Below are 27514 nucleotides of genomic sequence, written 5' to 3' on the forward strand. Positions count from 1 at the left end.
CAGAAAAAAAAAGAAGATAAGCCGCATTCATGCATCCGTCTGCAATAGTACTGCACCGCAATATAAACAGCAAAAATGACCAACACATATACAGAGAGCTGACTTCACCAGGCTTACGAAAGGAAGCTACTTTACATATAGACTTCCTTGGAAACCTCATACCCTGGTTCATACTAATTATTCTGCCTTTACCTCCGTTACAGGACCCATAAGCTCTTCCCACTCTCCGTTCTCAATCATCTCTCTCAAAATGTCAAGGCCGCCGACCAGTTCACCGTTGACAACTATTTGTGGAAATGCTATCATTGTTCCGCTATTAGTTCCAGCCCCAAAGTGAAAACGTGTAAGGAGAGGGAAACATACTGGGCCAGTCGTTAACCTTCTTTAAACCTTGCCTGACATCCTCGTCGCTCAAAATGTCGAACCAAGCAAACTCTACCCCTTGTTCTCTCAACAATCCTACTGTCTGTCTAGAGAAGCCGCACTTTGGCGCAGTAGGATTACCTTTCATAAACAACATCACTTTGTGTTTGTTCATCAGTTCTTTGCAGCGCGCAGCTATCTCTTCTTGGGTTCGCGGGTGCTGGGGTTCAGGGGCAGCAGGTTGGGCAGAGGACGAAGATGTGGATGGGGGAGAATGTTGGGTAAGAAGGGAGTGAAGGAGCAAAGCATCAGCGCCAGAGTGACGAGCCAGAAGGGTATGACCCTATACATTTTAACCAAACGTATGCACAGGCAAAGGAAAAAAAAAAGACAATCGAGCGCGTGCCGAAATCCGTACAATGGTAGATAGGAGATTACATATTTGACAAGGGTGCTCGAATTCGATCCGAGAATGTAGAAACCTCAGTTCAGACCGGGATCAGAAGATCGTCGTGAGTGTAAGGGCGATGGGACACGAGATATCATTTGTTCGTTCGTAGCGACCAACATTGACGGTTCCGCATTCACATTCACATCCACAACCGCATCCGCATCATTGACCAATTCATTTGCCAATGCCGATCCACGTCGAGGACCATGGTCATATACAGACACGCGGCGTCGAGGCGACGAATCCAGAACGATACCCAATGTGCCCCGTTGCAAAGCAGGAGCAGGTGTTTTTGGGTGATAAAGAGCGGGCATATTGGTAAAAGGAGAAGCGATGGGCCATTTCGCCTCGGGATTTGGTGAAGGCGAAAAAGTAAGCAATTTTGATGGGTCATACATGGGTGGCGATGCAGGAACGTTGAAAAGATGACCGAGGTTATCTAACGGAGAAGGCATACACGATTTGGCCGGAACAATTGACGAGTTTGGAGTAGCAGGAAAAGAGGAGGAAACAGAAGAGCGAGAAGAACCAGGTATTTTAATGGTATGAGATAAGTTGGGTTGAGATCCCAACGATTTGATACGGTTTATCAATGCCATGTGGTCGTTTATCGGTTTAGATGACGGATCAAGCGCAGGAAGAGAGGTAGAAGCAGTTGACAAGGACGGTGTGGGAGAAAAGTCGACGAAGGAAGATGAATTTGGGTCGTCAGAATTTGTCGGTGAGTTTGAAAGGTATTGAAGGGGTGTCCGGTTTTGAAGAGCATGAAGTGATGTTCGATTTTGAGGAACAAACCGTGTGGGAGGGCCGCGAAGCAGAGGTTTCCCCGTATAAGTTGCAACAGACGGTGTAAATCGGTTTTCAACCGGTTTGGTGTCATTTGGATTGCCACCGTCAGAAGGTGGACATGCCAATGTTGGTGTGACGTTCATAGTGCGCAGTTGTCGGATCGGAAGGAGAAAGATGATAAAACAGCAGTGGTAATGTCAGCTTCGGTCTCACTTGTTAAGTCAAGATGATCAAGCACCCCGCGCAAAGGGGCAGATAGCGGTAAAGTGGCGAATACGAAAGTGAGCCTCTATTCGAACAGCCACCATTTGTATCCACCATAACTGGCGGAGAACGAATTGATAGTCGTAACGTCCGGGACGAAACTCATAGCAATGGTGAAGAAAGGGGACATAAAGGATAGCACTTCAAGCGGGGGTAAACGCTGAAAGGCGGGCAAATAATCCAAGACTTGTTGATGGCTAATCGCCTAGAAGACTTGTCTCTGTATTGTGTCCTCAAAAAGGAAAGACAGACATTGGTAAAGAATAGACAAGGGAAGAGGAATGAAAAGTGAAAGACGGGCAGAAGATGGCAGACTGGCCATGACTTACGCGGAGAAGAAGGAACGAAGGAACCGCTTCAATATCGAATGATTCGGAGATGTCAGCCAGATTTTCAGCTTCAATCTGTATGGCCAGAAGTAGAACATAATGAATAAGAAGGCCGTTTGGGAAAGGTTGTAAGGCGTTAACCGAAGCAAAGATAAGTCAATATCAGCTCCGTCTCGTTATCGTATAGCCTCATGGTGCATCCCAACCTTTGTCATTGAATAGCTGCAGTGTACTCGGATAGGCAGAAACATACCTTTAAAAACAGCACAGCGGGAAACTGCTTGGCCTCTTCTTCCACTACTTTGTTGAAAGCCGTACATGGCTCAGCCCACGGGGCCCAAAAGTTGAGGCAAGAGACACGGTTTAGGTCTGCAGAGAGAAGCTCTTTGAAATGTTCTGGTGAGGAGACCTCAAGAATATTAGACATTGCAAGTAATGGATAGATGAAAATAGAAATGATTAAAGTAACCAATTATGATAAATCAACAATTATTGCCCGCTGGAAGAGTTTTCTGTAATTAAGACGTTAAATTGTTTCTATCTTAATTTTTTCAATTACATAATATTAGGTTCACTGCCACATATGAAATTTCCGCCCTTTGTTGCTAACCGATGTGGTTGAATTTAGATATTGATTTGTTCTTATGGTTTTAATGATACTTCTGTATCTTTACTATCTCGAAAAAACGGCCTGGGGAATAATTAAAATACCTACATACGACCTCTAATCGAAAACAATTACATAATATGTCGGGTGACGATGTGCGTTCGTTATTTTTGCTGGTCGAAAAAAGCTGACAACTTATGATTAGGCCGATCAAAATATTGAAGTGAGCCCGGTAGTAAGACAGGCAGCTTTTAACACTGACAAAAATAGATATGGAGATATCGCAAGCTTTTGACAATGCTGGCCAATTCACGAGGTGCTGGTACTTCTTGTATCACCCTAATTATACCTCCCAAGAATCAAATCTCCCAGGCCTCCAATTTGTTGACTACAGAATACGGTACCGCGTCTAATATAAAATCTCGTGTGAACAGGTGAGTATGATACGATAGTTTTTCAAAACAGGTCCTTATCCATGAACCAGATTGTCGGTCCTTTCTGCCATCACATCAACTCAGCAAAAGCTCAAGCTCTACAACCGAGTTCCTGACAACGGTCTTTGTGTCTTTGTCGGAACCGTTTTGAATGATGAAGGCAAGGAAAAGAAGATCTCTTTTGCTCTCGAACCTTTCAAGCCCATTAACACCACCCTTTACATGTGCGATTCCCGATTCCATGTGGAAGCTCTTGAAGAATTGCTAGAAAACGACTCTAAATGGGGATTCATTGTTATGGATGGAAACGGATCTCTCTTTGGCACGCTTTCTGGCAACACTCGAGAAGTCCTCCATAAGTTCAATGTGGACCTTCCAAAGAAGCATGGACGAGGTGGTCAATCTGCGCTCCGTTTCTCTCGTCTGCGAGAAGAAGCGCGTCGAAATTATGTTCGCAAAGTTGCCGAACTTGCTGTTCAACACTTTATCACCGCCGACAAAGTCAATGTTGCTGGGTTAGTTCTTGCTGGTAGTGCCGAGCTCAAAACGGACCTGAGTGGTTCCGACCTGTTTGATCCTAGGCTGTTGGCTAAGGTCGTCAAAGTTGTCGATGTCTCGTATGGTGGTGAAAATGGCTTCAACCAGGCTATCGAACTTGCAGCTGACTCACTTGCCAATGTTAAATTTGTCCAGGAAAAGAAGCTCATTCAGAGGTACTTTGATGAGATCGCTCTTGACACTGGCAAATACTGTTTTGGTATTGTCGACACTCTCAAGGCTTTGGAGATGGGCGCGGTTGAAACATTGATAGTTTGGGAAAATTTGGAGATTACTAGAAATACTTTGCGAAATGCTGCTGGGGGTACGTACAGTAGTTTACTGACAAGCCATATCTGATCAAGATCGTGCAGAGGAAGTTATCGTATTCTCCACTCCTGAAGAAAAGGATCGTGAAAAGTTCCTTGACAAATCTACTGGACTCGAAATGGAACAAGCAGCCGAACCTCAGCCTCTCTTGGAATGGTTTGCTGAGAAATACCGCGAGTTTGGTGCTGTTCTCGAATTTGTTACCAACAAATCTCAAGAAGGATCTCAATTCGTCAAGGGCTTTGGCGGTATCGGTGGCATCCTGAGATACAAAGTTGATTTTAATGATTTAGGAGATTTGGAAGACGATGATGACGAGTTTTACGGTTCTGATGAGGACAGTGGTGAGTTGTACCTTCTGTTATGTTGAAAACAGCTTATCATTGCCTCAGACATCTGACGATGTCGTTTGGGCGAGAGCGCCCCACTCACCGCCACGCGTCGGCAAGAATCACAATCATGCTATTGTGAGGTTGTGCGCAAGAACGGGAATGGGATCGCGTCTGTGAGGGTAGTATAAGTGTTCTAGCTGAAGAGCATTTTCGGGCGCGTGATCAACCTGGGCGGCCTGCATGAAAAGGTCCCTGCAACTGACAGAGAAGAAAATTGTCTATGAATAATCTTCTTTGTATCTGACTATCGATTGACCTTGCAATGTGCAGTAAAGAACAAGTCATATTATTCTGATACAAGAATTGTTAGAATGACCCAATACTCTTTCGTTTCATTCGCAGCAATTTTAGGCTGGTCTAGACAATCCTCAAATAATCAAGAGATTTTACCTTTCTTGAGCCATCCTTTCAGCTGTTTGAATGTTTCAATCCTTTCAAAGGACAAGTCAAACACCATACGAAAAAGTCTTTCTCCTGTGTAGGTACGTGACAGTAATCTGACCAAAAGTTGAACCAAGATATCATTGCTGTTTTTGGTTCTTGTGACTAATCTCCCTACAAACCGCATTATTAGCCAACGATTCCTCAGGGCTATCAGCATGAAAACATCCCCGACATTACTTCTGTGAAGTAGCCGACTGTCATTATTCTAGTTTTCGCTTTCCGAGCCTCGACTGTTGTTTAGTATCTTTCGGTTTGCAACTGAAGATGAGACTGCCTGGCCTGCCGTGGATCGGCTATAACCTTTTACGACTGACTGCGCTCGTTTTTCTTGTTTGGGGCTTAGTTGCTCAATTTATCGCCATTGCCAAGTGAGTTCATCAGTGTAGGATGGAGTGTGTCAAGAAGCCAGACTAACCGTCAAACAAGTGATTTATCTGCTAAATCTCTTTCATCTTCTTCATCTTCCTTATCTTCCTCATCTTCTTCATCTTCTTCATCTCCTTCCTCATTGCCCTCGCCCTCTTCCATCAAAAGTAGCAATTTGGTCTCTACATTGGACTCATCCAATGAAAGCAACTTGCTGACAGCAACAGGTGCTATGTACTGGCCAACTACGTCCACTTCTACTTCATCTTTTGTAACAAAAACTTCGCTCCCGACAGAAATAAACGATGGTTCAACAGTGAGGATCCCAACAAAGGGAGGAATCATAGAACATGCTGTTAGAGGTTTTTTAAATAGAAGGGAGAAGGATAAAGCTGAGGACCCTATACAAGCCAATTATGGGCTCTCAGGGTTATCCCGCCAGCCAGGCGGTCCAGCGTAAGCTCAAATTTATTCTTTTACTCATGTTGTATCTTTTACCTGACAAGAACGAAACCTAGTTTTGGTATCATCTCACGCCTAGTTATGAGTTGCATTATCTGTCTTCTCATTCTAGGACAACTAGGCTGGCCTGAAATGCTTTTGTACAATTGGTTACCATTTTTAGGACCTCAAAATACGCCTATCTGGCTTGGGATGATACAGACTTTTATTGGCATTGAGAATCTACGCGTTTAGTAAGTTGAAAAGAATGATGATGAGCAATTCTAATAGACTGGTAGCGCGAAGAGTATGGTACTTATAGCAGCATGGGGAATGTTTGTGATAGGGTTGATCAATATTATCCTTGTGCGTGTCTATCGCCTATATGTTTGAAAGCCATTGACTCATTCTTCTTTTCAACTCGATCAGGGATGCGTCTTGATTTATCTGGGCAGAAAACTTCCGAAATCCCCTTCTCCTCCTCTTTATTTCAATATGTCCCAACGTCTCTTTTTTTGGAGACCACTGCCATTATGTTATCATCAACTTTACGAGAAGCCTGAGAGTTTAGATATAGATAATAACGGACATGGAGTACTTCCGACCTCGAATGCCAACGGAATTGGTTTGGATGAGGAAAGCAAAGATGAAGAAAAGGTTATTGGTGCTCAATATTCTCAGCCTTCGCGACAACGAGCCAGTAAACCCCCCAGACAGAGTAAACCAGCTTACCAGGATGTGACGCAAGGCGGTTATCCAACTTTTTCTGGTGGAGGACTAACTGATGCAGGACGACAAGTGCCTACCGGCTTCTTGGAAAGGGCTAAAGATGGCAGATTGATGAAGTTCGTCAACGAAGATGGAGAAGAAGTGGAGAAGCCAGGATCACAGCCCGTCAACCCTCCAGAAGGTGAAACACGTAGGTTTGAAATCAAGACAAAGATGGGACATGCTAGGAGGAACCATAATACCGGTACAAATCAAACTTTAACGAGGGATCAATTACCACCAAGGGATCATTTGAAGAAGAAGCCTGTGACGCCTGTAGCTTCAGACGACCAAATTCAGGATAAATCAAAGAACGACAAAAGCCAGTCTCAGCTTAAAAAAGGTCAGCATCAGCCTCTAGATGTACAGCGTGGACCATCGTCTCTTCCAAGAAGTGTGCAAGAACATAAAGGGCGGACAGATAAGTATACTAAAAGTCAAGACCTCAAGCGACAATCAACCATGTCCAGCATTTCCAGCGTTTCCGCTACTAAAGACTTGGGTCCTCAATTTCCTCTCCCTCCCACTCGACAACTCTCAGCGGACTCTGCAACTTTGCCAACAAAGAAAGGAAAGAGCCTCTTGAAGGAGCTGATAGTTCCAAAATTTCATTCTGAGAGAGCAAAATCACGTCTCAATACTTCTGAAGATGCACTCACTCCACCTGCTGGATCAACAGTCGAGAAAAGTCTTGCTTCTGCACCCCCACACTCTCCTACTCCCTCATTGCATGCTACTAGTTCAGATCCTCTTCCCCTGGTACTACAACGTAAACGAGCTGCAACCTTAAACTCCCATCTTAGCAGCCAACCTCCACGATCGTCTCTTGCTGGTCACAACCTGCTAAGGACAGATTCCGCGCCCTCGGCTAAGGATACGAGATTGGCAAGAGGGGTAAGGTTTGTTGACAAAGTGGAAGAAAAGTCTCCCTCACCCCCCTTCACTGGACGAACCCCGACAACCTCCACGACAGAGGTTGAAGATAACGATAGTGAAGATGAGCTGGAGGTGACGTTGCAAGAACACAAAAAGGGTGTGAGAACAGTGGGGACTAGTATACATGTTCCTGTCCAAGACGAGGGCACACTCAAGAGAGAGGTCGCAAGACCAGAATCATTTGCTTCGACAGAAACTAGTTCTGTTGAGAATCTGTCAGAGAATGATACGAGCGTAAACAATACATCTAAACCTTCCGCTGACCCTACTTCTGTGACGAAAATAGAAAGAGGAGATATCACATCATTGAGAAGATCATCAGAAGAAAAGGCTGGCTTGCCAAAGACAAGTAGGCCAAAGTCTGTGGCAATTCTAGGAGGAGGTTATCTAGATGGAAGCAAGGAATTGGGAAAGCGAAGACCATCGAGTATGAGCTTTGGTTCTTTGTCATGAAGGCACTTGACACTGTTTTGACATGTTATCTACAATACTGTAACCCGTAGCGAAGAAGTTATGTGATATCATTATGACACGTTTAGGTGCCTACAGCGGATGGAGAATATCATGTAGATAGAATAGAACGTACAACATTGAATCTTTCTTATTCATATTGATATTGTCTTGGATTATTGGGCTGGCTCATCCCACCAATTCCTGTCTATGGATGATAGTGGCTTTTCGAAATCCCTTTCGTTCCGACGTCTGCTTCCATCGCCACGTCCATTATCATCGACCCTTTTGCCATTTCTCCTCACGATGACATCGAGCCCGCTGCTAATCCCTTTCCTGCCTCCTTCAAACAATTGCTCTTTGCCCTTCCGCTTCTTCATGCTTTTATTGTAATCATTGTCTTCCTCCAAGCCGTTTTGATTATGGACAGAATTGCTACGCTTGCGTTTGTTTCCCTCCAATTGTCCGCTTGTATCGTCCCATCCCTTGACGTTGCTTTTGGTTTTGTTCCGGTAAGCTTCTGTAAGATGCCAGACAGACTTTTCCCACTCTTTCTTGAAGAGCCTGTAAATTGCCATAGTGACACGAGCATCGATAACCTACAAAGTCAATCAGATAAAGTCTTGGGAGGAGTAGGTACCTACTGAACTATGAGCACCCATTTGAATTTGTACACCGAGCAACAATTCAGAGAGCTTTGCCAGGCCTGGTTTCCTGGTGTTTGCTCTCTCTCTCCGAGTTTTGTATTTCTGAGTATCTCGGATGAGGGGGCCAGGATGTGTTAACATCAATACCTGATACCATTTATCAACTCTTTCAGTCGCCCACTTTTAATTTTGACATACTCTGAGATCATTTTCGATAGCATGACCAACCAAGATCTTGTCTTCTATTAACCCTGATACCTGTTTGTTAACCTCATGAAATTGTGGAGCACCCATCAAATCAGCAGCTCGAACATCCGAAATCCATGTACGATAGTCTGTGACTGGTTCGCGAGGCTGAACAAAAGTATCAAGAATGATAGCGCCGTGGTAGTTCACGATAGAGACGCGTGCAAGAGCATTCTCATTCCCATTAGGGCCGACACCGACCATCTCACAGTCCATAGATAGACTATAGCAAATGTTAATACACGACCATAGACAGTTTGATAAGCTCACTATTGTCCTGGCCTCCTTGACCATTAGCAGAAGATGCAGATAACCAAGTGAGGCAGCTTACGACTTTTGGCTTTCCGTTAAGATGTGATTGCCTATAACCATATGACGGAGTTCATTGACCAATGCTTCATTAGAAGGAGATTGGAGCAGCACATATGGCTCTTTAGCCTTGACTTTGCCAGATATCATGTCCTTTTTTGACAGTTCTGGTAGTCGTTCACTACAATAGTACGATAACAAACATTATCATGTTGATCTTCCAACATTCATCTTAAAAACTTACGAAATGGTAGTCTTTGCGTTGGCAACAACTTCAGGTCTTCCCGTATATTGACTTATTCCTTGAGACACTGGCTTGCTTCTTGTATCTTTCCGCTCCAACATCCCAGACCGGTGGCTTCTCCCCTTTGAAGTCGACTGCTTAGATGTGGAAGATAGTCTCTATCCTTAGAATCAGCTTATCACACTCTACTATATGCACAATGAAGATATACCTTTTGCAGTTGAGCCCAATTATTACCAGGAGCTACACCAACATTCTTTTCTGTAACCTATCTCTATGTCAGTTCAGGAGCGCATACAAATTGAATCAATCTCTTCACCTTTTCTGTCATTTCCATGGCTCTGAATATCTCGACATAGGAAACAAAAACCACCAAAAAGTTATAAAATTGGACTTTGAAAAATACTCAATTCTTGGCCAGTTATGTCCGGACATTTTCTTGTTACCGGACACAATTATATTGAAAAGCCTTTAACATTCTATCATCTTGAGTCCGAAAACATGTAGGATGAGGTATCATGAATGCATGCAATCCAGTGATTTTCTATCCCGATTCTCTCAGAGGATTAATCCAACAGCCCTTGACAAGCTCCCTCGACGTCAACAATCTCTTTGGGAGCATTAGCAGAGAGAACGAGTGGTCCTTCTCCCTGAAAAGCAACTTCGTCCTGATTGTAAAATTAGCTAAGCGGCTGTGTCGTGATGAACGAGCGCCTGACCTCTATCCTAATTCCTAATCCATGAAATGCTTTTGGGAAACGGGTATCATGAGGAACATAGACGCCTGGTTCGATTGAGATGACATTGCCTTCTACAAGGGCAGCGTTTCGATCTCGGGTTGGACAATCATGCAAATCTGATCCAAGATGATGAGACAAAAAGTGAGGATACTGGCGTGCACACGTCAGACTAATCACCTCTCTTGTCTTGACGTTTAGATAATACTGACTAGTGTCCGTTCCACGTCCCCAATACTCAACCTGAAGCCAATCTGCTTCAATTCTTCCAATAAGAGCCTACAGCCTATCAAAGCTCAGCACCCATATTTATATACGCGCTTGATACTTACTAATTCTATGCAACTCGCTCAGAGAAGTGTTGTCTTGTACCAGACACCTCTTGATACACTCCTTCTGAGCATTTAAAACTGCTTGGTATAGATCATGCTGTGGAGGAGTAAATTTGCCGGAAACGGGGAATGTGCGGGTGATATCAGAGGTATACATATGATATTCACAGCCAGCATCGATAAGAACCATCTGCAAAAAGTCAGATAGGTATGATCATACGAACAAAGACTGACTTCATCTTGATTGAGCACACAGTCATTTTTTGTATAATGAATCACCAAAGCATTTGCCCTACCCAAGACATTAGATATTCTCAGACATTTTCCCAATGAGATTTACCCCGAAGCAACAACAGGCACATAAGCTTGCCTCTCACTCCCTTCCATAGCACATTCAAATCCGAATATAGCCTCAAGGTCTGCTTCTTTTCCACCAATCTTGGCTGCTCTCATTACTTTTGTATGGGCTGCAGAACTGATTTCTGCAGCTCGTTTCATTAATGCCAGTTCTACTGAAGTTTTAATCATCCTTAGCCGCTGTAGATGCTTTTCCAGAGGCATTGCGCGCTCGGAGGAGAGTGCAGCAGCGAGAAGGAGATGGGGAGGATCAGAGGGAAGGAAGTCGGATGGAGAGTTCAAGGCCGGAGAGAATAACTTCATGAGCGGTGAACGACGTCTTGAAGGAACAGGATTGAATGGCTGTGAAGATGGTGACGGAGAAGGGGAAGGAGGAAGAGAAGCAAAGAGGTTTCCCGAGGACATAAAGCTAGAAAGGAAAGAAGAGAGACAAGTATTTGGATGAGCCTATTGCCAATAAGCGTCTCATCGAGCCTAGACGTGAAACATACCTCATCAGCTCCAAAATTGTTAACAGCACCATCTATGCCTGCTCTCTCGCCTTCCCACAAACTATCGTGAGGGTTTTTAGGAGGTACAAAGAGGGTGTATTTGTATCCTCTTGACGTTGAGGGAGCCGATTCTAGTATGACGGTAGCATCCGGTTCATGAAAACCTGTTAGATAGTAGAAATCTGTCGCTTGTCTGAATCTGTAAAAGATGCTTTGGCTCATCAGCCTGACAGTCCCACCCATACAAATGACCTTTGCCCCGTCTCCCAATTCCTCCATTAATTGCCGTCGTCTGTGTTCATATTCTTTTGCTGGGACACCAGGCGTCAGGTCTCCAGGATGAACAAGATGAGGATGAGTCGACGCATGTGGCTGGCCAAACCTTGGTGGCTTGGATGATTTATTAGGCGTCGAGTATAGTCGAGCTGAGAACTATAATCAGTTGGTCAAAAGATAGCTACAAGAGGCAGACCTTGAGCATGCAAGAACTCTTCAGAAATGATTTTTATTCTGGATAGGATCCTTCCCTTTAGCTCTCTTCGAAAAGCAACACTTCTCATTCCCGCTATTGACTGCTGTTGAGAATGAGAAAATAATGTTTTGGTTTGAGATGGACATGTTACAAAACCAAAAATGTTGAAAATGGAGTTTGCCGATTCCGTCGGTAAATTAAGATATTATATGAATGAATACATTTTTATGATTTTGTACAATTTACTCAAGACATGCATGAGATTATCCCATATAAAGCACTAGACTCTAAATAACCATGAATATTTATTACTCTTTTGCGTTCCCATTTACTGTCTTGCATTAACTCAGGTAACCATTCCAATACAGAAAAGACTCACATCGTCAAAATATGTGATGACAACCCAAACTATTCCTCCTCCCAATGCCGCCATGAGTGCTAACACTCCCACGATAACAGAGATGACCATCATCCATGGTGTTCCCTGCTGATCCTTTATAGCATCGTAACGCTTTTTCGCCTCCTCATCTTCATCTGTTGGCTCTTGGGATTTGATGAGCCCCTTGGTCCGTAATTCTGCCATAAGCTTTTCCTGACGAGCTTTTCGCGACGCCTCTTGCGCTTCCTTAGCAAGATGTGTGAATAAGGTTGCACGAGCATCTTTGGTCGTAGCATCAATAGCAGTTTGAACGGCCCCAGTAGCACCACCACCCGAAATTTGAATAAAAGTAGGGTAATGATGTTCAGTCCATTGTTCAATTTGGGCGCATGCAATGGAGATTTTGAGAAGATTGGGATCATCTTTTAGAACCTTGGCGTGAATCTTGCGAGCGTAGTCCCGGAAGATGTAAGACACATCCCTTGGGTTGGTCGCTCGCACGATTAGCTTCAAGATGTCAGGCTTAGAGAAGCATAACTGTTTTGAACACTTACTCGGATGGTCTCTCCCTTTCTAATCTTGACATTCTCTCTTAGTATCTTTGGGTTCATAAAGGTTCTTTCCAAAGTTGCGATTGCCATGACGGCAGGAATAGCGACAAAATTGAACACACTTTGGCATCTCAACAAAGTCAAATAGTCCAAGGCATCCGTAGTGTGTCGCAACGCATCAAGAACCATCTCGCTAGCCGCCCACATTGCCTCCTTCTCCCTTTCAGGATCAATCAGCTCTTTCATAGATTCGAACCCGTATTTGCCCCAGATTGCTCGGGGCCAGAATCCACGACCATCAACTACATCTTCGTGCAAGTCACGATAAATGTTTGTCTTTTGGAGCAGCAAACCCATAGAGTTAGAAAGAGTGAGCTTGTCGGCGATGAAGGAGCGCTCCTTGCCGGAGGCCGCAAATAAACCGGAAAGACCTTCGCCAACCAAGCCAGCGACATAATGACAGTATAGATCGTAATCAGCGATGGAATTGACCTCGGCGACAGGTCGTTCAGGTGTAGCGAGAGCAGCAAAATCGGCCATGCCAGCACCCATTTTTTTGCAAATATCTGCAATCACAGCTTGATATCTAGGCTCCATCAGTCCTACTTTCTACTTTACACATGTTCCGCTCACTTGGGATTAAGCAAGGTAAACTCGGTCTGGATTACGTCAAACTCTTCCAAAACAATCTTGTCCTTCTCCTTACTCCCATTGAAAGTCCATTCCGGTTCATAGAGCTTAGTGTGCATAGCACGAAGGAGAGGGAGTTTAATGTCGTTTGGAATAGTCATATCATCTTCCACAGTGTCGAGTGCCCTCAATACGAGATAGAATATACACACCTATCGTTATCAGCGTGAGGCTCACAGCGTAATTTGATTGTTTCCTACAGTTCTTGCCAGATCTCCCTCCAACTCCCGGATAACCCTGGCAAAGCTTCGGCTTGTTAAGTCCAAAAAGTCCCAGCATTTCTTCATTGTCGGGCGATTGTAGCATGTTGTAGACAATTCTTTTGGGTCAGTGATGTCGCGAGTATCCCTCCAAATAGCAAAATTAACCATAGCTCGAAGTTCGGCCTGTAAAAGAGTCAGCTTCAATAGCCTTCGCTATCATGGAGCACGGTGTGAAGCGATGAATATACCGGATGAGTCACAGCTGTAAGGGTTTCAGTAACCAAGTCAGTTAGAGAATGAAGACATTTACCCATTGTAATATAATTGAGAACTCCCATTTTCATTCAAAATTATTGTGTTGATAAAAAATAATAATAATGAATTTCGCTTCAAATAATGGTTGAAACGCATGGATGGAACGAGAATAAAACTAAGTGATAATTACGGCACGTAATTAATCTTAATTAATTCTCATTATTTATTCCAACCTCTTCCTACCACTATCTCCACTATTTCCTGTTCTTCTTCTTTCTCAAAAATTCTCAACACTTTTGGTTACCATAATGTCATCGCCGCGAGAAGCAGAAGGAAATAACCTTGAGACGCAAGATAATGAAGCACAGGATGAGCTTTATAATCAAATTTTTGGTGGTGATGGCTCAGACCTCTCTGACGACGAAGACGTCCCAGTAAAGCGTCTTGCGTTTCCTAAGCGTAATCAGAATGCGCTCGATGACGATGATGAGGACGAGGATGAAGACGAGAGGGTGGATAGACAAGACGATGAAGATGCAACGATAGAAGCCAGCGATGAAGAAGACAGATATGTTCCTGCAACAGCACGAATTCCCACTTTCAAAAAGAAAAGATCTGAAGACGCTGGAGATGATGAGTCGGGGGACGATCAAGCAGAGAGGAAGAAGAGGAAAAAGAAGAAGAGTGACCGAAGACGAGAGAAGGAAGACGAGGAAGAAGTACCTGTCTTGGATGCCGCAACTCGCACGTATTTGATAATGACACTCCAAAGCTCTGCTAACCGGTATTCATAGAACGCCGGATTGCACTCGAAGAGAGGATAGATGCTATTGGGAAAAAAGCCAAAGTCATTCGTCGAAAGAAAAAGGGCGATGATGAGATGGACGTTGTGGACAATTATCATGATGAAATCTGCGCTAGGCTTCGAGATAGGATGCTTACTGCAGCGGATAAGGATGAAGCTGCCAACAAAGTAAAGATGCCTGGTACAGCCAAGCTGGCCATGCTAGATGAGGTTATGGGTGTTTTGAGAAAGTAAGTCTACGTCAGTTATTGGTTTTCGTTAACTGGTTGCAGCACGACATTATGGCAATCAATCGTTGATAATGGAGTTTTGGAGGCAGTCAAGAGATGGTTAGAACCTCTTCCTGATAGGAGTTTACCCAGCGTTGGCATCCAAAAAGCTCTTTTTGAAATTCTTCCCAAAGTTTGTAACTCACTGACAAGAAATGACAATTACTCACTGACAATTCTTACCAGATGGATCTAGACACAACTACTCTGAAAGAATGCCGTCTTGGACCCATCGTCCTTTTTTATACCAAAACTAAGCGCGTTACACCTGCCATATCTCGTCAAGCCGATGCTCTTGTACAAGCTTGGTCTCGACCCATCATCAAACGACCTGCAAATTACCGATCAAGATATATAGAGACTCAGAACGAGGTTGAACAGTCGCAAGGGGAACCAGAAGCGGCATATGGAACTGCTATACCGAGAAAAATTAAGAGATTCGATGTAAGAAGGGCATTGGAAGAAAATGCTCATAGAAAAGGAGCTAGGGTGCAGATCGTTAAGGTTTGTATAAATCTAAAACATTAAGAGAAAACTGCTCAGCCTGATTTAGGATGTCCAATACACTGTCGCTCCTGAGCCAAAAACTCAGCATCATGTTGAAGAGATGCAGCATGTCTCTAGGATTCAGCAAGATAACAAAAAATTCAACAAGTTTGCAAGACAATTGAAAGCAAGAAAATAGTTTGAAAGAGTGCACAACGTGTTGTAGCATGCGTAAATAAATGTTATGGTACAGATGCCTATCATCTTTTATCAAAATCAAAATCACAGTCTCAACTGCCAGCGCTAACGGGGACATATCCCCTAGAGCTTGCTCTCATTTCATCATTCCAACTATCTGGTCTCCTTGGTATAAGTTTGGCCACATATTGCTGCAACTGAACCGGAAGAAGAGCCTCGCCCCACTCTCGAAGATCTTGAGGCCTTCCGCGAGTTTCAATAGCCCTACGTAATCTGGAGCGATATAAGCCTGTGGACCGGGAAAAGTCTTGCCATCACTGACCTGGCGCGGAGAGCAGCGTACAACATGAGGCTAACGACGACGAGAAGGAAAAAGGTCACCACAAGCTGGTCTCTTGGAGAATCGCGTTCTAGAGGTAAATGTCAGCCCACGCTCATCGTTCCAGTATCTAACTCACTAAAACACCTTGCCTCTACGTCTCCCTCTGTCCCAGTGCCGACGTCGGTATCCAACTCTGGCACCTTTGCACCTTTGCATATTACCAATTTTTGATCCAAACAAAATTGTCTCGTACACGATAGACACGGTTTTTTTGGGTTTTCAGGACGGTACAGAGGGATAACAGTGGAATTTGAAAAACATATACCTAGCGTTTCATCAGCTGGATATACTAGATGCCAACGCCTGATACATACATTTGCAATACGACAAACCTGGATCGCTTGAGGGTTTAGCGTTCGCAGTGGACGTCAATAGTGCTGCAGAGATGAATATGGATATTAATAATTTGAAAAGCATTATGATTTTTATGATATGTATTTATATTCTAGAAAACGAAGATTGAATCCGTCGATGTAAGCGGATCCAAATAACGGCTGTTTTTTTCTTGGAGCGTCCACCTAATCCGTTGTCACTTTTACTTTTTGTCATTGTCATCCTTTTCATCATTTTTAAAAGTGCATCTCTACAACGCCTAAATAGCAAGTAAACCTATGTTCGCTATGTCCAAATGATACTCCACTACCAACGGTGACTATAGAGCTCTGTGTTGGGATGCCCGGTAAGTCTGTTAGTGATCGTAGCCGGGGCTGCTCAAGCAGGTGGTGGGCGACTGGCATGGCGAGCGTGACTCAAAAGGGAGAGACCAAGTTGATTAGAGGCATGGCACTGTTGCCAGCGACTTGCGATGGGATTATCTGGAGGGGTGGTTGGCTGTACTACTCGATTCAGCCTTTTCCATCTCGTCACATTCCTTGTCGCTGACTATATCTCACATTATTGAATAGCAGCTTTGCTGACTAGATTCTTATGCTAATTTTTCATGGAGATAGGCATTCGTCACCTGGCTCTCAAAGGTTAAAGCAAATTGAAGTATTCGAACGACTACCATTATCCTTAACTCATATACGCATATCAATCCAATAGAAAACTGTCATGACCGACTTTGACAGAACAAAAGACCGCCAAGGTCAAAATACCTCTCCTGCCTTGAATGCGCCTCGTTTTCTCTCTCGTCGAGTATGGGGGCGAGCAAGTGCGACAACAAAAACATCTACAGGTCAAGAAGAAATCAAGCCACAATCTTCCATTTTTAGCACCATTTCCAGGGATAAATTGGCAGATAAGGGGACCAATATGAAGGCAGTTGATTTTCACCTAGATGAGGCCATTCAGCTGATAAATCCCAACAACGATGCATCTGCATTGATATCGGAAGGAGAACGAATAGAATATGTAAAAGCGACAGCGATCTATCTGGGTAATGCTGTTTATGAGAAGGGAGATGGTTTGGATAGTGATACGCCTGCTGGAGTTGATGAAGAAAGAACTGAACAGAAAATATTATCAGATAACATCAGAACCCTCTATACCCTTTCCATGGGCTTTGCAGCCTGCTATACGAATATGCCGCTCCGTATTGCAGGCCTCCGTCTCCTTGCCTCACTCTTGTTGATTTGCCCGCCAACACCCTACATCACCGAGGACTCCTGCTCGACATTTTCATTACCTGAAACCACCACCATGCGCTCAGTATATGAAATAGTTATTGGTACATCCAACGAAGGTAGTGCGCCATCGGAGTCTAAGCTGGAGCTTCTGTCAGTACAGGTGGACGCACTCTGGGCGCTAACTAGAGGAGGGGTTAAGGTAGAAAGTTTGGCAGGTATCGTAGGTTGGCTGATTAGACATCTGGGGGAGATCAAAGAAGATTGGGCAATATGGTGTGCTTCTGGCGAAGCTGCACAGAATTTTTTTGTCAAAGTGAGTAATTGTTGTCAAGACAGACGTTTAGCTCATCGCTACCAGTTAAAACCCTTTGATCCAATTCCAACACCGACTGTTTATGAAATAGCATCGTCGATTATTGATCTTGTCCGCTCAATCTGCTCCAACTCAATTGCGCTACTTGACCCCAATAAAGACATCCCGCGTATTATAGAACCCGTTCTTGGATTCGTTGCGAGAGGCCTAGTCTCATCCACCCCTCCCGATATGCTGCCGTATGACATGAACTATTCCAGGCGTGAATCCATCGCGATCACCGCAACTCAAAGCCCTATCCCTCATGCAGTATCCCCTCCTCCACCTGGCGCTGTCCAGAACTCACTACGTCGAGCTGTCTCTAGCTCTCGAAGAAGCGATACATTTGCATCTACCTCTTCCCTCATACGACCCCCCCGCCAACCATCCATCTATTCTAGCAAGTCTCCTTCTGCAGTCCAATCTCCCACGCTTCCGTTCTCGCCTAACCCTTTTCCAAGGTGGCTTTACATACTTCCCAATGTATGCACCTTCTTTGAGATCTTCATTGATGGTACAGTACTCCCAAAAGAAATTTTCGTGGATATCATGAGCTTTGCTTGCATCTGTGTTGCCTGTGACGAGGATCCGGGGGTAGATGTGTCTCAAGTAGCCGTCTACAAACTTTTAACGACAATGTTCAAATCCAATAGTGGACGACGAGGAGAGCATGCTTTGACAACAGTTTTGGAAGAAGAGATATCTGAAAACTTCAAAAGACTATACGAAGGCGTAGTAGGAGCCGATCATAAGGTCGTGCAAGGGGCAGTATTGTAAGTGTCACTGTTTTCATTGAGCTTCGTTTGTTTACGAATATTAAGTGTGGCGCGGAACATCCTTCTTAATCTCGATAACCCTCTAGACTCGCCATCATCTAGTAATATGCCATTGTCCTCGCTGTCTTCTCTCTCCTCATCTTTTGTTGCTGCTTTATCAACGACTCGATTCATAGCGCCAGAAGAGAGAACAGAAAGGGCAAGGTGGGAGCCAGTAGACTTTGCCATCCTCGCACTGGTACAAGATTATCTGCAAAGGTCTAAACATTTGTCACCAGAAAAGGCAAAAAAAGTCAAAGGGAATGTGTGGACGGAAGGTCAAGCTGCTTGTGACATACTCAAAGCATTGGTTCTTGTGGCTTACCCTCATATGTAAGTCCTTGTGTATCAGGAGGTTGCTGCAAGCTGATTGACTTCTGATAGCGATGGGGGATACTCACTTGGTTTTGAACAACAAACCCCATTTGCACTCATGTTTGATGAAGTTTGTCATCAAATCCCTGATTCTCTTAAGCCATTAGTACCGCCAAAATTGAAGGCTCGATTCACTCATCCATCATATATTGAACTTCTTCTCTCTTTCGATACCTTACTCACGGAAAGCGACGCTGCTGTAATTATTGATTACTATCAAGATAATGGACTTTGTATACCTATTGCAGACGCCTGGATTGAGAACAACTGGAGCTTGCTCAATTTGTTCTACTTCTCCTCCCTTAGTCTTCCTGAGGCTAGAAAAAGACTTGCATCTTTTCTCTTCAGCGGTATCTATGGATACACAGAACAGCTTTCCCAATTCAGGAATACGGTAGTATCACAAGTCATCATCCCTTTCCTTGAAAAGGCTCTTCTTCGTCATTCAGAAAGTTGGTTTCGTCAAGCTGCTCTAGACGTCCTTGTCAAGGCAACCGTCATGGAAACGTTTGAGCGTAATGAAGAACGTCGACAGGCGCGATCACAAAAGAATGCAAGCGAGGTTCAAGAAGAGGACGCTTCGACAATACCGAGTCAAGAGGTCCAAGACGCCGCTGCAGGAGGTAATTTTCACGGAATTAGGAGCTTGATTCTTTCTTTGGCAACATCCGCTTGGTGCAAATACGATGAGTTTCCTGCACCACGAGTGGACACGAAGAAATCAGCGACAGCTTCTATCCATTCCCAGGGACCTAAAGAATCCAAGGAGTCGGTGTCCAGTTCTTCAGGGCTGAAAGGGCTAATGAGTGCGCTGTCCCCGCCTATGAAATCTAAAGAGCTTCCATCTATTTCGGCTCCATTAGCTGCCGCTACCTTGGAAGAAGAAAAGCTTCCACCTCTTCTTCCACCTACTCATTCTGATTGTCATTCGCTTCTCGCAGTGCGTGCAATGATTACCATCTTTAATCAACTCGCCTTCTCGCCTCCTCACTCTCTCTCGTCTTCGGCCAAAGCCGCTCGCACCCCGGCTTCGTCTCGATGCATCACCGTTTATCGAGATTTATTGGATTTGCTTTATCCGTTATCAGAACATTCTTCCACTGACGCCGCTCTTTCATCGAGAATTGCTGCTGTCAGCGCCAAATGCCCAAAAGCTAGGGTCACAATCCTCCAATGGTTGTTCCGTTTACGAGCAGACTTCAAACATCGAATTTATTTTCATAACAATATTGACGAGGCAATCCGCCCATTTGCAGAGACACTTTGCCGAACTCAAGAGGCTGTCGAGGCGCAAAAGATTGCTCTGGTCGTTGATGCGGAAGAAGCCCGGGCTAAAGCTAGAGCGAAATCAGTAAATACAGGCCCTAGGGAGAGCATGCGTGAAAGGGCGTCAACAAACAATAGGAGTCGGAGTCGCTCAAGACCAACCGGTGTCGAAACAAGCGCAACGGCAGACTATAACCCGCTTTGGTCTGTTCCAGAAACTCTCGCCTTCGATATACTGACAGACCGTCTTCCAAGCGAAGGCCTTCTGACATACGATCCGAACCACCCTTCTTTACGAGTCGAGAATGCGTTGCCTGTAGAGGGTGTCTGGTTGCCCGTTTCAGAATATGTAGCTTGTCTTAATGGTATCCTTAAACACGAAAAGAATTGGGAAGTGGTATCATATGTCTTGTGTTTCTTGCCTTTACAGCTTAGCAACAAGCTCTTTTTCCGAGGTGGTCGGGCAACAGAAGAAGTTAAGCAATTAATGAAGGAACTGTGTTCGACAATTCAACAAGATAATAGGATTGAGAGGCGGTGTAAACATCATGCCTTCATCAAACGCCCCAATGTGAACGCTGCGGTATATCAAATTTTATCGATTCTAATCAGTTACAAAGATGTTTTGGATAGCACAGAATGTGATCGTTTGATCGCGGCTTTCGAAACCTGCTTAGAGTCAAACACGATTGTGGCGAAACCTTGTATCCAAGGTCTCACTCTATGTGTTTATGAAATGGAGCAGTCGGTGGCTAAGCGGTTGTTATCAATTATCAATAAATTGCGTGACATTAACCTGACTTCTGGCATTGCAGTCCATCTCTTGGAGTTTCTTCTTGCTCTAGGTCAACATTACTCCCTATTCCGCAATTTTACAGACGCCCAGTACAAGGACGTCTTTACCCTTGTGATAGACTATATTGCAGAGCATAATGCCCGATCGGATGAGCTTCCCGATATGACGCCTGACAAACGCCAGAGCTATACGTTATCTCAACACGTGATTGGTCTTGCATATCATGCTATATACGTCTGGTTCCTCGCTCTCAAGCTCAGTATTCGACCAGATCTTGTCAAACACATTATCGTCAAGCTTCTTCAAAGTCGGTCCAAGAGAGTGTTAGTTGATGAAATGGCAGAAGTTTGTCTTGACTGGCTAGCAAGATACACTTATGCTAATGCCGACCCCAAGCCAGCCTCATCGTTTTTAGCCGAGATGGTAATGCAGGATCCTAGAGAAGGTGAACCGCCTAAGAAACAGAGTTGGTTCCTCGGAGGCGCTATCATCTCAATTACATCTCATCCTAGAAGCGGCTGGGCTAGTATAACAACAATTAGACCTACAGGTACTACAGAAATGATTGCAAAACTAGAAAATGTTCCCTTGTTGGAGTTGGAAGAAACGAATGCTGATTTGTTTTCACTGCCGTCTGTTTTGATGGCCAATAGGCAAGCAATCGTCAAGGATGATGAGAAGAAAGTGAGTTTTGTCAAACTTCTGTACGAAATCAGTCTGACAAAGTGCAGATCATGGAAGAGATTGTCCGGTTGCAAAAGGGTGATGGAGACTCAGGAGAAGTTGCAGAGAACAGTAATCAATGGATTTGGAGTGGCGCTACTCCTTCTCAACGTCGCAAAGATGTTGCTGTCGACCCTGCGTACCTTGCTCTACAACTCTTATCCTCATATCCAAACGCAAGTCTTGAAGTCCCTCGGGGTCAACTCATTCCCAATGAAGAGAAATACATGCGATCCTTGCGTACCATCGAGAATACGCCTGTCATCGATTCTGCCAAACTTGGTGTACTCTACATTGGCCCGGATCAAACAGATGAGCAGGAAATATTAGGCAACATTGATGGGTCCTCCACGTACCTTGAGTTTCTTTCAGGACTGGGACGTCTCATTAGGCTCAAAGGCCAAGTGGATGTTTTTACAGGGGGATTGAATAGGAGCGACGACTCTGATGGTGAATACTCCTATGCTTGGTGGGACGACCTTACTCAGACCGTCTTCCATACTGCTACCATGATGCCCATTAACCCTAACGATCCAAAATTCGACCGTAAAAAACGCTTGATTGGTAACGATTTTGTGAAGATTATCTACAATGAGTGTGGCATGGACTTCGCCTTTGATACCATCAAGACAGCTTTCAACTTCATCAACATTGTTATATCGCCCCATACAAGCCTTGAAACATACGCGCCTCAAGGATTCAACACAACTAGCGGAGATTCAAAAAGTTGGGCCACCCGAGGTAGAGACAACTACTTCAAAGTCATCGTGCAACGAGCGCCAGGGATCCCTGAGTTTAGTCCTGTTGGAGAGTTTCGCATAGTATCAAAGTCAATATTGCCTGTATTCGTCAGACAGATTGCTTTGATGGCTAACGACATGGCGGCACGATTTGCACATATCAGAAACGCAAGGACTCCAGTTGAGGCAGAATATATTACGAGTTGGCGAAGTCGATTGAGAACGATGAACAGATTGAGAGAAATGTGGGTTTTCGTGTAACTTTATGCGTACAATTAAGGCTGATGGCTTGCAGGCTTCCTCCAACGGAAAAGGTGGATCCAAATGACGAAATGAAGAGAGAAGAAATGTTGAGAGAGTGAGTCGTTATAGGCAGGATAGTGTTGATGCTCACGATTTTTTCAAGTTTTACCCGCTTGTTTTCCCAAAGAACACCTGCAGAACAAGGCCAGTGATGCGTCGTGATGTAGAAGTGAGTCGGGTAGGTGGTATGGAATTTGTGGAATAGATATACACCTACAATCCATTACTGTATCTTTTATTATGAACGATGTCTTTTTATTATGCTTGATGGGCTGTGGTGCCCCACATTTTCGTGCATGCCACACTATTTCAAAGTTAAACCAAGCATTTGATAAGGTGTCCCGATCTATGTACGTTGCGGCTTTTACCATTCGACTGTTCTTTTTCAACCAAAACATTTACAATATTATTTTTTTCTAAAAACCTGTCGGACTCAACGGTAATACACAATGTCTATCAAAATCTCAGCTGCCACTAGAGAGGATGTGGTATGTCTCTTGGAACCTTGGGTTTATCGCTATGGGCTGATACATGGTCGTGGTAGCCTGATCTTCTCCAACTTATTATAGAACTTGTAAGTCACGTTCATGCTATTTTTCTTCCAAGTTGCTTCTAAACCTAACCGCATACACAGGCTGTATACGAAAAGGCTGAAAATGAAGTAAAAGCTACGTCTGAGATGGTCAGTTGCCTATGAAAAGGCCAGTGGAACAATTGACTGACAATGCTGACACTATCGCCCAAGATGGTTGAAAACATTTTTGAGAAACATTATGCAGAATGTCTGATTGCTCGTAGAGAGTCTCAGGATGGGAAACCTGGGGAAGCTGTCGGGCTTGCGTTGGTACGTTACTGTTTTTATATTATGGCTTCACTAGTGTTAAACGACCGCCAGTACTTTTTCACCTATTCTACCTGGCTCGCTGCCCCAGGCCTCTATGTGAGCGACTGTGTTTTACACGGTGGGTGTGCTCAAGCTGACCTATACAAAGCTGGAAGATTTGTATATTAAGAGTGAATATCGAAACCAAGGTCTCGGCAAGCGATTCTTTGGCGAACTGGGGCAAATTGCAAAGAATAAGCATTGCAAGCGAATGGAATGGCGAGTTCTCAAGGTCAGCTAGCTTTTACAAGTCAATGCGAATGACATCGGTGTACTGATTGTTTGTCAGTGGAATACGCCATCAATTGCCTTTTATACCGAGTGTCTCAAGGCAGACAGCCTATCTGAATGGGACACTATGCGTATCGAAGGCGATGAAAATATTCAGAGACTCATTGATGACCTTAAGAGCTCCTAGAGGATTGGTCATTAGGAAAGAGGTGAATTCATGAATGACAGGCAACAGGGAGAAGATCGTGAGGCATCTCAAGTTTTGTAGCATGATTTTCATACGCTCAACACTTTTTACAAAAGTCTGTGATAAATCTGGCTAGTAGAAGTTATTCTCAGCATGCTTGATGCATGTCTTTGGGTTCGTATTCTGTTGAAATCTCGTCGCAAAAGGGCAGTGTGTCATGAATATTACCAATAATTAATATCCACGCTCTGTACCAAAAGGTCACAATAATGCAATCTACGTTGCATTATTATTTATTGCCTATATTCCATGTCATAATTCCAAGGTTCTGACACAGTGATGTTCATTGTAACAACGGCGTACCAACTGAGGAATCTGCGCTTGATTCACAAACGTATTCCTAGTCCCCTCTGGTTTATAAAATCATCTTTGCTATCAAACGATCTTGTAAAACTTACCAAGGAATTACTTATCAAGACTTTGACGATAGTACTCTTTATACTTTCTTTTTTCATTTTCAAAACAATGGTTCAAAATTTACATTGTTTGACCATTCCACATGCAGTGCAAATCCCGCAGGTCAAATGAAGAGGCTTGATGATCCTAGTAAAAAAGATCTATTCTCAGTAAGCGCTCCAAAAACACCTTTAAGGTAGCATTGTCAATTGTTTCCCCTCTACTGATATTTGTAACAACATCAAGACTAAGCAGTCCTCATGGATGTTTACTTAAATATCTGGGCTAGCTTTTCCATGTTCAACCGACAAAATCGCTTTTTATGAGTCATTGTAACCTGTAAATTCATTAAAATTCCTTTTCCAACACTTTCATGACTTGCCTCTATGATGAGTTTAGCTTTACTCACTTAAAAAGTATCGTTAAACTTTCGTATGAGTTAGGAAGCCAATACATAGCACTAGGCAGCATATATATACCTTGGTGCTATAGAAGATGTTTGGAAAGACTTTGAGACCATTATACCTTTCTGAGTTGTATTTATTTTGAAGAAGAAATAGAAAAATAATTTCAATCTTGTCTATGTTTTACTAGGATATATCGACATTACGTAATATAATCCGGTGACCTTCACTACCGACTACAGGTATCATCTTTAGCATTTCCCGACTTCTTATTCTTTCTTTTCTTTCCACCAATTTACTCATCTTCTATTTAAGAAATGTCAACGACATCACAGTCTCCATGGCAGCGCCGGATGCGCCGCCTCTTTCTCTTTATTGGTACAGCGTCTACGTTCTACCTTCTGAGCACTTATGTGGCTGAGCGTTTAAGAGAGAGTCGGTTAAAGGCTATTAGAGAGAAGAAGCAGCGGGAATTGTAAGAGAATTGTGGAAGAATTGCCTAAAGCTCAAACTTGACTTGTATTATAGGCTCAAAAATCACTTCACTTCACTGATTTCTCAAATATCCTTTACAGTATATGCTCTTCTGCCTACACTTTATCCTCAAGTCTTTGAAGCCTACCCGGTAGAAAGCACAAGTCAAACTATACAAGAGTTTTCCACGTTGGCACCTTTAATGAATGAATCTGTTTCCAGCGTGGATTCCTCCAACTCTAACAACTCATTGCATCTTCAAGCGCAACGGAAGGAGAAAATGCTGGATCAGAGCATCGCATCATCTACGGAGACCGATGAGAACGACTCGGGTAGCACAAAAAACCATGATGGCACGAATCTCGAGGCACAACACGCGCTTGGTATAGGTGAAAGCTGGGCTAGCGAATTTCATAAGGGAAATGGCGAGGACCCCGAAACTGAGAGTGGCATTATATCTGCAAGTTCGGAAACTGAGGATGGAGTAGGTTGAATGCAGCGTCAGTCTCCGATATCTCTATTGACTTCTTTGCGGTCACAGCTCTCTTCAATTGTTTCCCAATCTATATCGCTCCCTCCAACAGATTCTTCATCCAACTTTGCTTCGCCTCGATCAGACCTATCTCAGCCTGATCGCCCAAATCCTTCTTCACCCTCAATTGGACAGGTTTACTCCTCTCCTCCAGCTATGAACAAGAGCAAAAGAGAGCTATGGAAGGACTTGAAAGTGCAAAGTAAGTTTTTGAATCATGACTGCCTCGACACCGGATATTGATAATACAACAGGTATTGCTCGGACATTGACAACAGTCTATATCTTACCCATGCTCTATCTTCTTACTTCTTCTCAACTTGCTGTAATTGCCCGGAACGCATATCTTAACGATCTGAGAAAATCATATAACGAGGGAATGAATACCAACCCCCAGGGCTTCAAAAATGAAGACGATGATGAAGATGGATTTTGTACACCCCGACATAATGCTTCGGAGGCTACCCTTACTGGTCTATCCATGGGCACTGCTACAGCTAAAAAGAAGAAGAACAGCTGGCTTTCATCATTCTCTGTAGATTCAATGGGCTTATCCGAATTTGTAGAAAGCGGTACATCTATCTTACCCAATCCCGTTAATTACCTACCCAAGCAAATAACTACTTATCTTCCATCGTTCCTCGCGTCACACAAAACAAATCAGGCACAAAGAATGGGCGAGGTCAACATCCTCCAAATTGGAGCTCAAAGAAGGGCAGAGGAAGAAGCAGCAGAGATATTATTTTTGAGCTATTCATGGTGGATATTGAATGAGGGCTGGAAGGTTCTTGCAGCAAGGGTTGATGAGGTTGTTGACAAATTCTTTGGAAGGTGAGATCTGTGCCATTTGAGTAAAACTTCAAGTAGCTGAAAGATTGCCCAGCATGGCATTGAAGAAGGAGTTGACTTTATACGATTGGGAACTCCTCCTCAAGGAGGTACGAGCAGAGATTGAGGTTGAGATACCATCGGGGATTGAATCAAAACATACCTTGTATGTTTTGTCTGGGCTCCCATATTGAAAAGTGTACTCAACCACTCTTTCAGTTTTTCAACAGTCATGCTTCCGCTCTCACCCGTAACCAATCTCCGCACCCCCTTTCCTCGTCAACCTTTGGACCATTCTTCTCATCTTGCTTCAATGTTTAATGAGACCCTCACACACCTGAGCTCTCCAGACGCAAATTATCTCTTGGAAAAGGGAGTCTCTTCTCTCATGCAGAATCTTCTTACCTCTCTTAAAGAGCGATGCTTCACCTCTGTCGGTCTGCAGCCAACAAGAAGACTAGTAGATTGTTTGCCTGCGATTAGTCATTGGGGCAAGGCTGTCTGGAAGAATGTCCCAGATACTGGTGTCGAAGACATGTTGGCAATACCTGAGTTTGAAGGATTCTCGGCGCTCATTTTCGGTGATTGGGCTCCAAGATGAGGTGCAAAAAGAGTTCGACAAGATAT

At 43.9% G+C, this 27514-nt stretch overlaps 11 protein-coding genes across 11 annotated transcripts; 6 read left to right on the top strand and 5 right to left on the bottom strand.

Moving 5' to 3' along the window:
• Positions 1-177: 177 nt before the first annotated feature.
• Positions 178-2623, bottom strand: L203_100760 (Grx4 family monothiol glutaredoxin; the record flags this gene model as incomplete). Its single annotated transcript, XM_066210214.1, has 4 exons — positions 178-299; positions 364-706; positions 2197-2271; positions 2450-2623. The coding sequence occupies 4 exons, from the start codon at positions 2621-2623 to the stop codon at positions 178-180; spliced, it is 714 nt and encodes a 237-aa protein (XP_066066311.1).
• Positions 2624-2943: 320 nt separating this feature from the next.
• On the top strand, positions 2944-4504 carry L203_100761 (peptide chain release factor 1, archaeal and eukaryotic forms; the record flags this gene model as incomplete). The annotated part of the gene is made up of 6 exons (XM_066210215.1): positions 2944-2958; positions 3009-3026; positions 3074-3237; positions 3288-4099; positions 4149-4448; positions 4497-4504. The coding sequence occupies 6 exons, from the start codon at positions 2944-2946 to the stop codon at positions 4502-4504; spliced, it is 1317 nt and encodes a 438-aa protein (XP_066066312.1).
• A 700-nt stretch (positions 4505-5204) lies between these two features.
• L203_100762 (uncharacterized protein) lies at positions 5205-7904 on the top strand (the record flags this gene model as incomplete). The annotated part of the gene is made up of 5 exons (XM_066210216.1): positions 5205-5308; positions 5367-5762; positions 5825-6001; positions 6047-6113; positions 6177-7904. 5 exons carry the CDS (start codon positions 5205-5207, stop codon positions 7902-7904), a joined length of 2472 nt encoding a protein of 823 aa, XP_066066313.1.
• Positions 7905-8077: 173 nt separating this feature from the next.
• Positions 8078-9678, bottom strand: L203_100763 (uncharacterized protein; the record flags this gene model as incomplete). The annotated part of the gene is made up of 8 exons (XM_066210217.1): positions 8078-8500; positions 8546-8695; positions 8747-9017; positions 9065-9076; positions 9126-9284; positions 9348-9505; positions 9559-9615; positions 9667-9678. 8 exons carry the CDS (start codon positions 9676-9678, stop codon positions 8078-8080), a joined length of 1242 nt encoding a protein of 413 aa, XP_066066314.1.
• Positions 9679-9913: 235 nt separating this feature from the next.
• L203_100764 (uncharacterized protein) lies at positions 9914-11824 on the bottom strand (the record flags this gene model as incomplete). The annotated part of the gene is made up of 8 exons (XM_066210218.1): positions 9914-10015; positions 10067-10237; positions 10297-10370; positions 10417-10606; positions 10651-10708; positions 10757-11220; positions 11265-11689; positions 11737-11824. 8 exons carry the CDS (start codon positions 11822-11824, stop codon positions 9914-9916), a joined length of 1572 nt encoding a protein of 523 aa, XP_066066315.1.
• A 240-nt stretch (positions 11825-12064) lies between these two features.
• On the bottom strand, positions 12065-13873 carry L203_100765 (farnesyl-diphosphate farnesyltransferase; the record flags this gene model as incomplete). The annotated part of the gene is made up of 7 exons (XM_066210219.1): positions 12065-12067; positions 12116-12622; positions 12670-13252; positions 13300-13508; positions 13557-13742; positions 13808-13821; positions 13870-13873. The coding sequence occupies 7 exons, from the start codon at positions 13871-13873 to the stop codon at positions 12065-12067; spliced, it is 1506 nt and encodes a 501-aa protein (XP_066066316.1).
• Positions 13874-14122: 249 nt separating this feature from the next.
• On the top strand, positions 14123-15573 carry L203_100766 (uncharacterized protein; the record flags this gene model as incomplete). The annotated part of the gene is made up of 5 exons (XM_066210220.1): positions 14123-14558; positions 14609-14849; positions 14892-15021; positions 15075-15392; positions 15442-15573. The coding sequence occupies 5 exons, from the start codon at positions 14123-14125 to the stop codon at positions 15571-15573; spliced, it is 1257 nt and encodes a 418-aa protein (XP_066066317.1).
• A 91-nt stretch (positions 15574-15664) lies between these two features.
• On the bottom strand, positions 15665-16371 carry L203_100767 (uncharacterized protein; the record flags this gene model as incomplete). Its single annotated transcript, XM_066210221.1, has 4 exons — positions 15665-15845; positions 15895-15982; positions 16031-16219; positions 16269-16371. The coding sequence occupies 4 exons, from the start codon at positions 16369-16371 to the stop codon at positions 15665-15667; spliced, it is 561 nt and encodes a 186-aa protein (XP_066066318.1).
• Positions 16372-17007: 636 nt separating this feature from the next.
• On the top strand, positions 17008-23044 carry L203_100768 (uncharacterized protein; the record flags this gene model as incomplete). Its single annotated transcript, XM_066210222.1, has 7 exons — positions 17008-17835; positions 17881-18647; positions 18696-19022; positions 19074-21810; positions 21858-22834; positions 22885-22947; positions 22996-23044. The coding sequence occupies 7 exons, from the start codon at positions 17008-17010 to the stop codon at positions 23042-23044; spliced, it is 5748 nt and encodes a 1915-aa protein (XP_066066319.1).
• A 297-nt stretch (positions 23045-23341) lies between these two features.
• On the top strand, positions 23342-24193 carry L203_100769 (uncharacterized protein; the record flags this gene model as incomplete). Its single annotated transcript, XM_066210223.1, has 7 exons — positions 23342-23380; positions 23437-23466; positions 23527-23574; positions 23638-23736; positions 23788-23832; positions 23885-24007; positions 24065-24193. 7 exons carry the CDS (start codon positions 23342-23344, stop codon positions 24191-24193), a joined length of 513 nt encoding a protein of 170 aa, XP_066066320.1.
• Positions 24194-25370: 1177 nt separating this feature from the next.
• Positions 25371-27488, top strand: L203_100770 (uncharacterized protein; the record flags this gene model as incomplete). The annotated part of the gene is made up of 6 exons (XM_066210224.1): positions 25371-25528; positions 25582-26011; positions 26069-26261; positions 26314-26890; positions 26943-27053; positions 27107-27488. 6 exons carry the CDS (start codon positions 25371-25373, stop codon positions 27486-27488), a joined length of 1851 nt encoding a protein of 616 aa, XP_066066321.1.
• Positions 27489-27514: the final 26 nt, after the last annotated feature.

This window comes from Cryptococcus depauperatus, chromosome 1 (assembly GCF_001720195.1).
Source record: "Cryptococcus depauperatus CBS 7841 chromosome 1, complete sequence".
Taxonomy (NCBI): domain Eukaryota; kingdom Fungi; phylum Basidiomycota; class Tremellomycetes; order Tremellales; family Cryptococcaceae; genus Cryptococcus; species Cryptococcus depauperatus.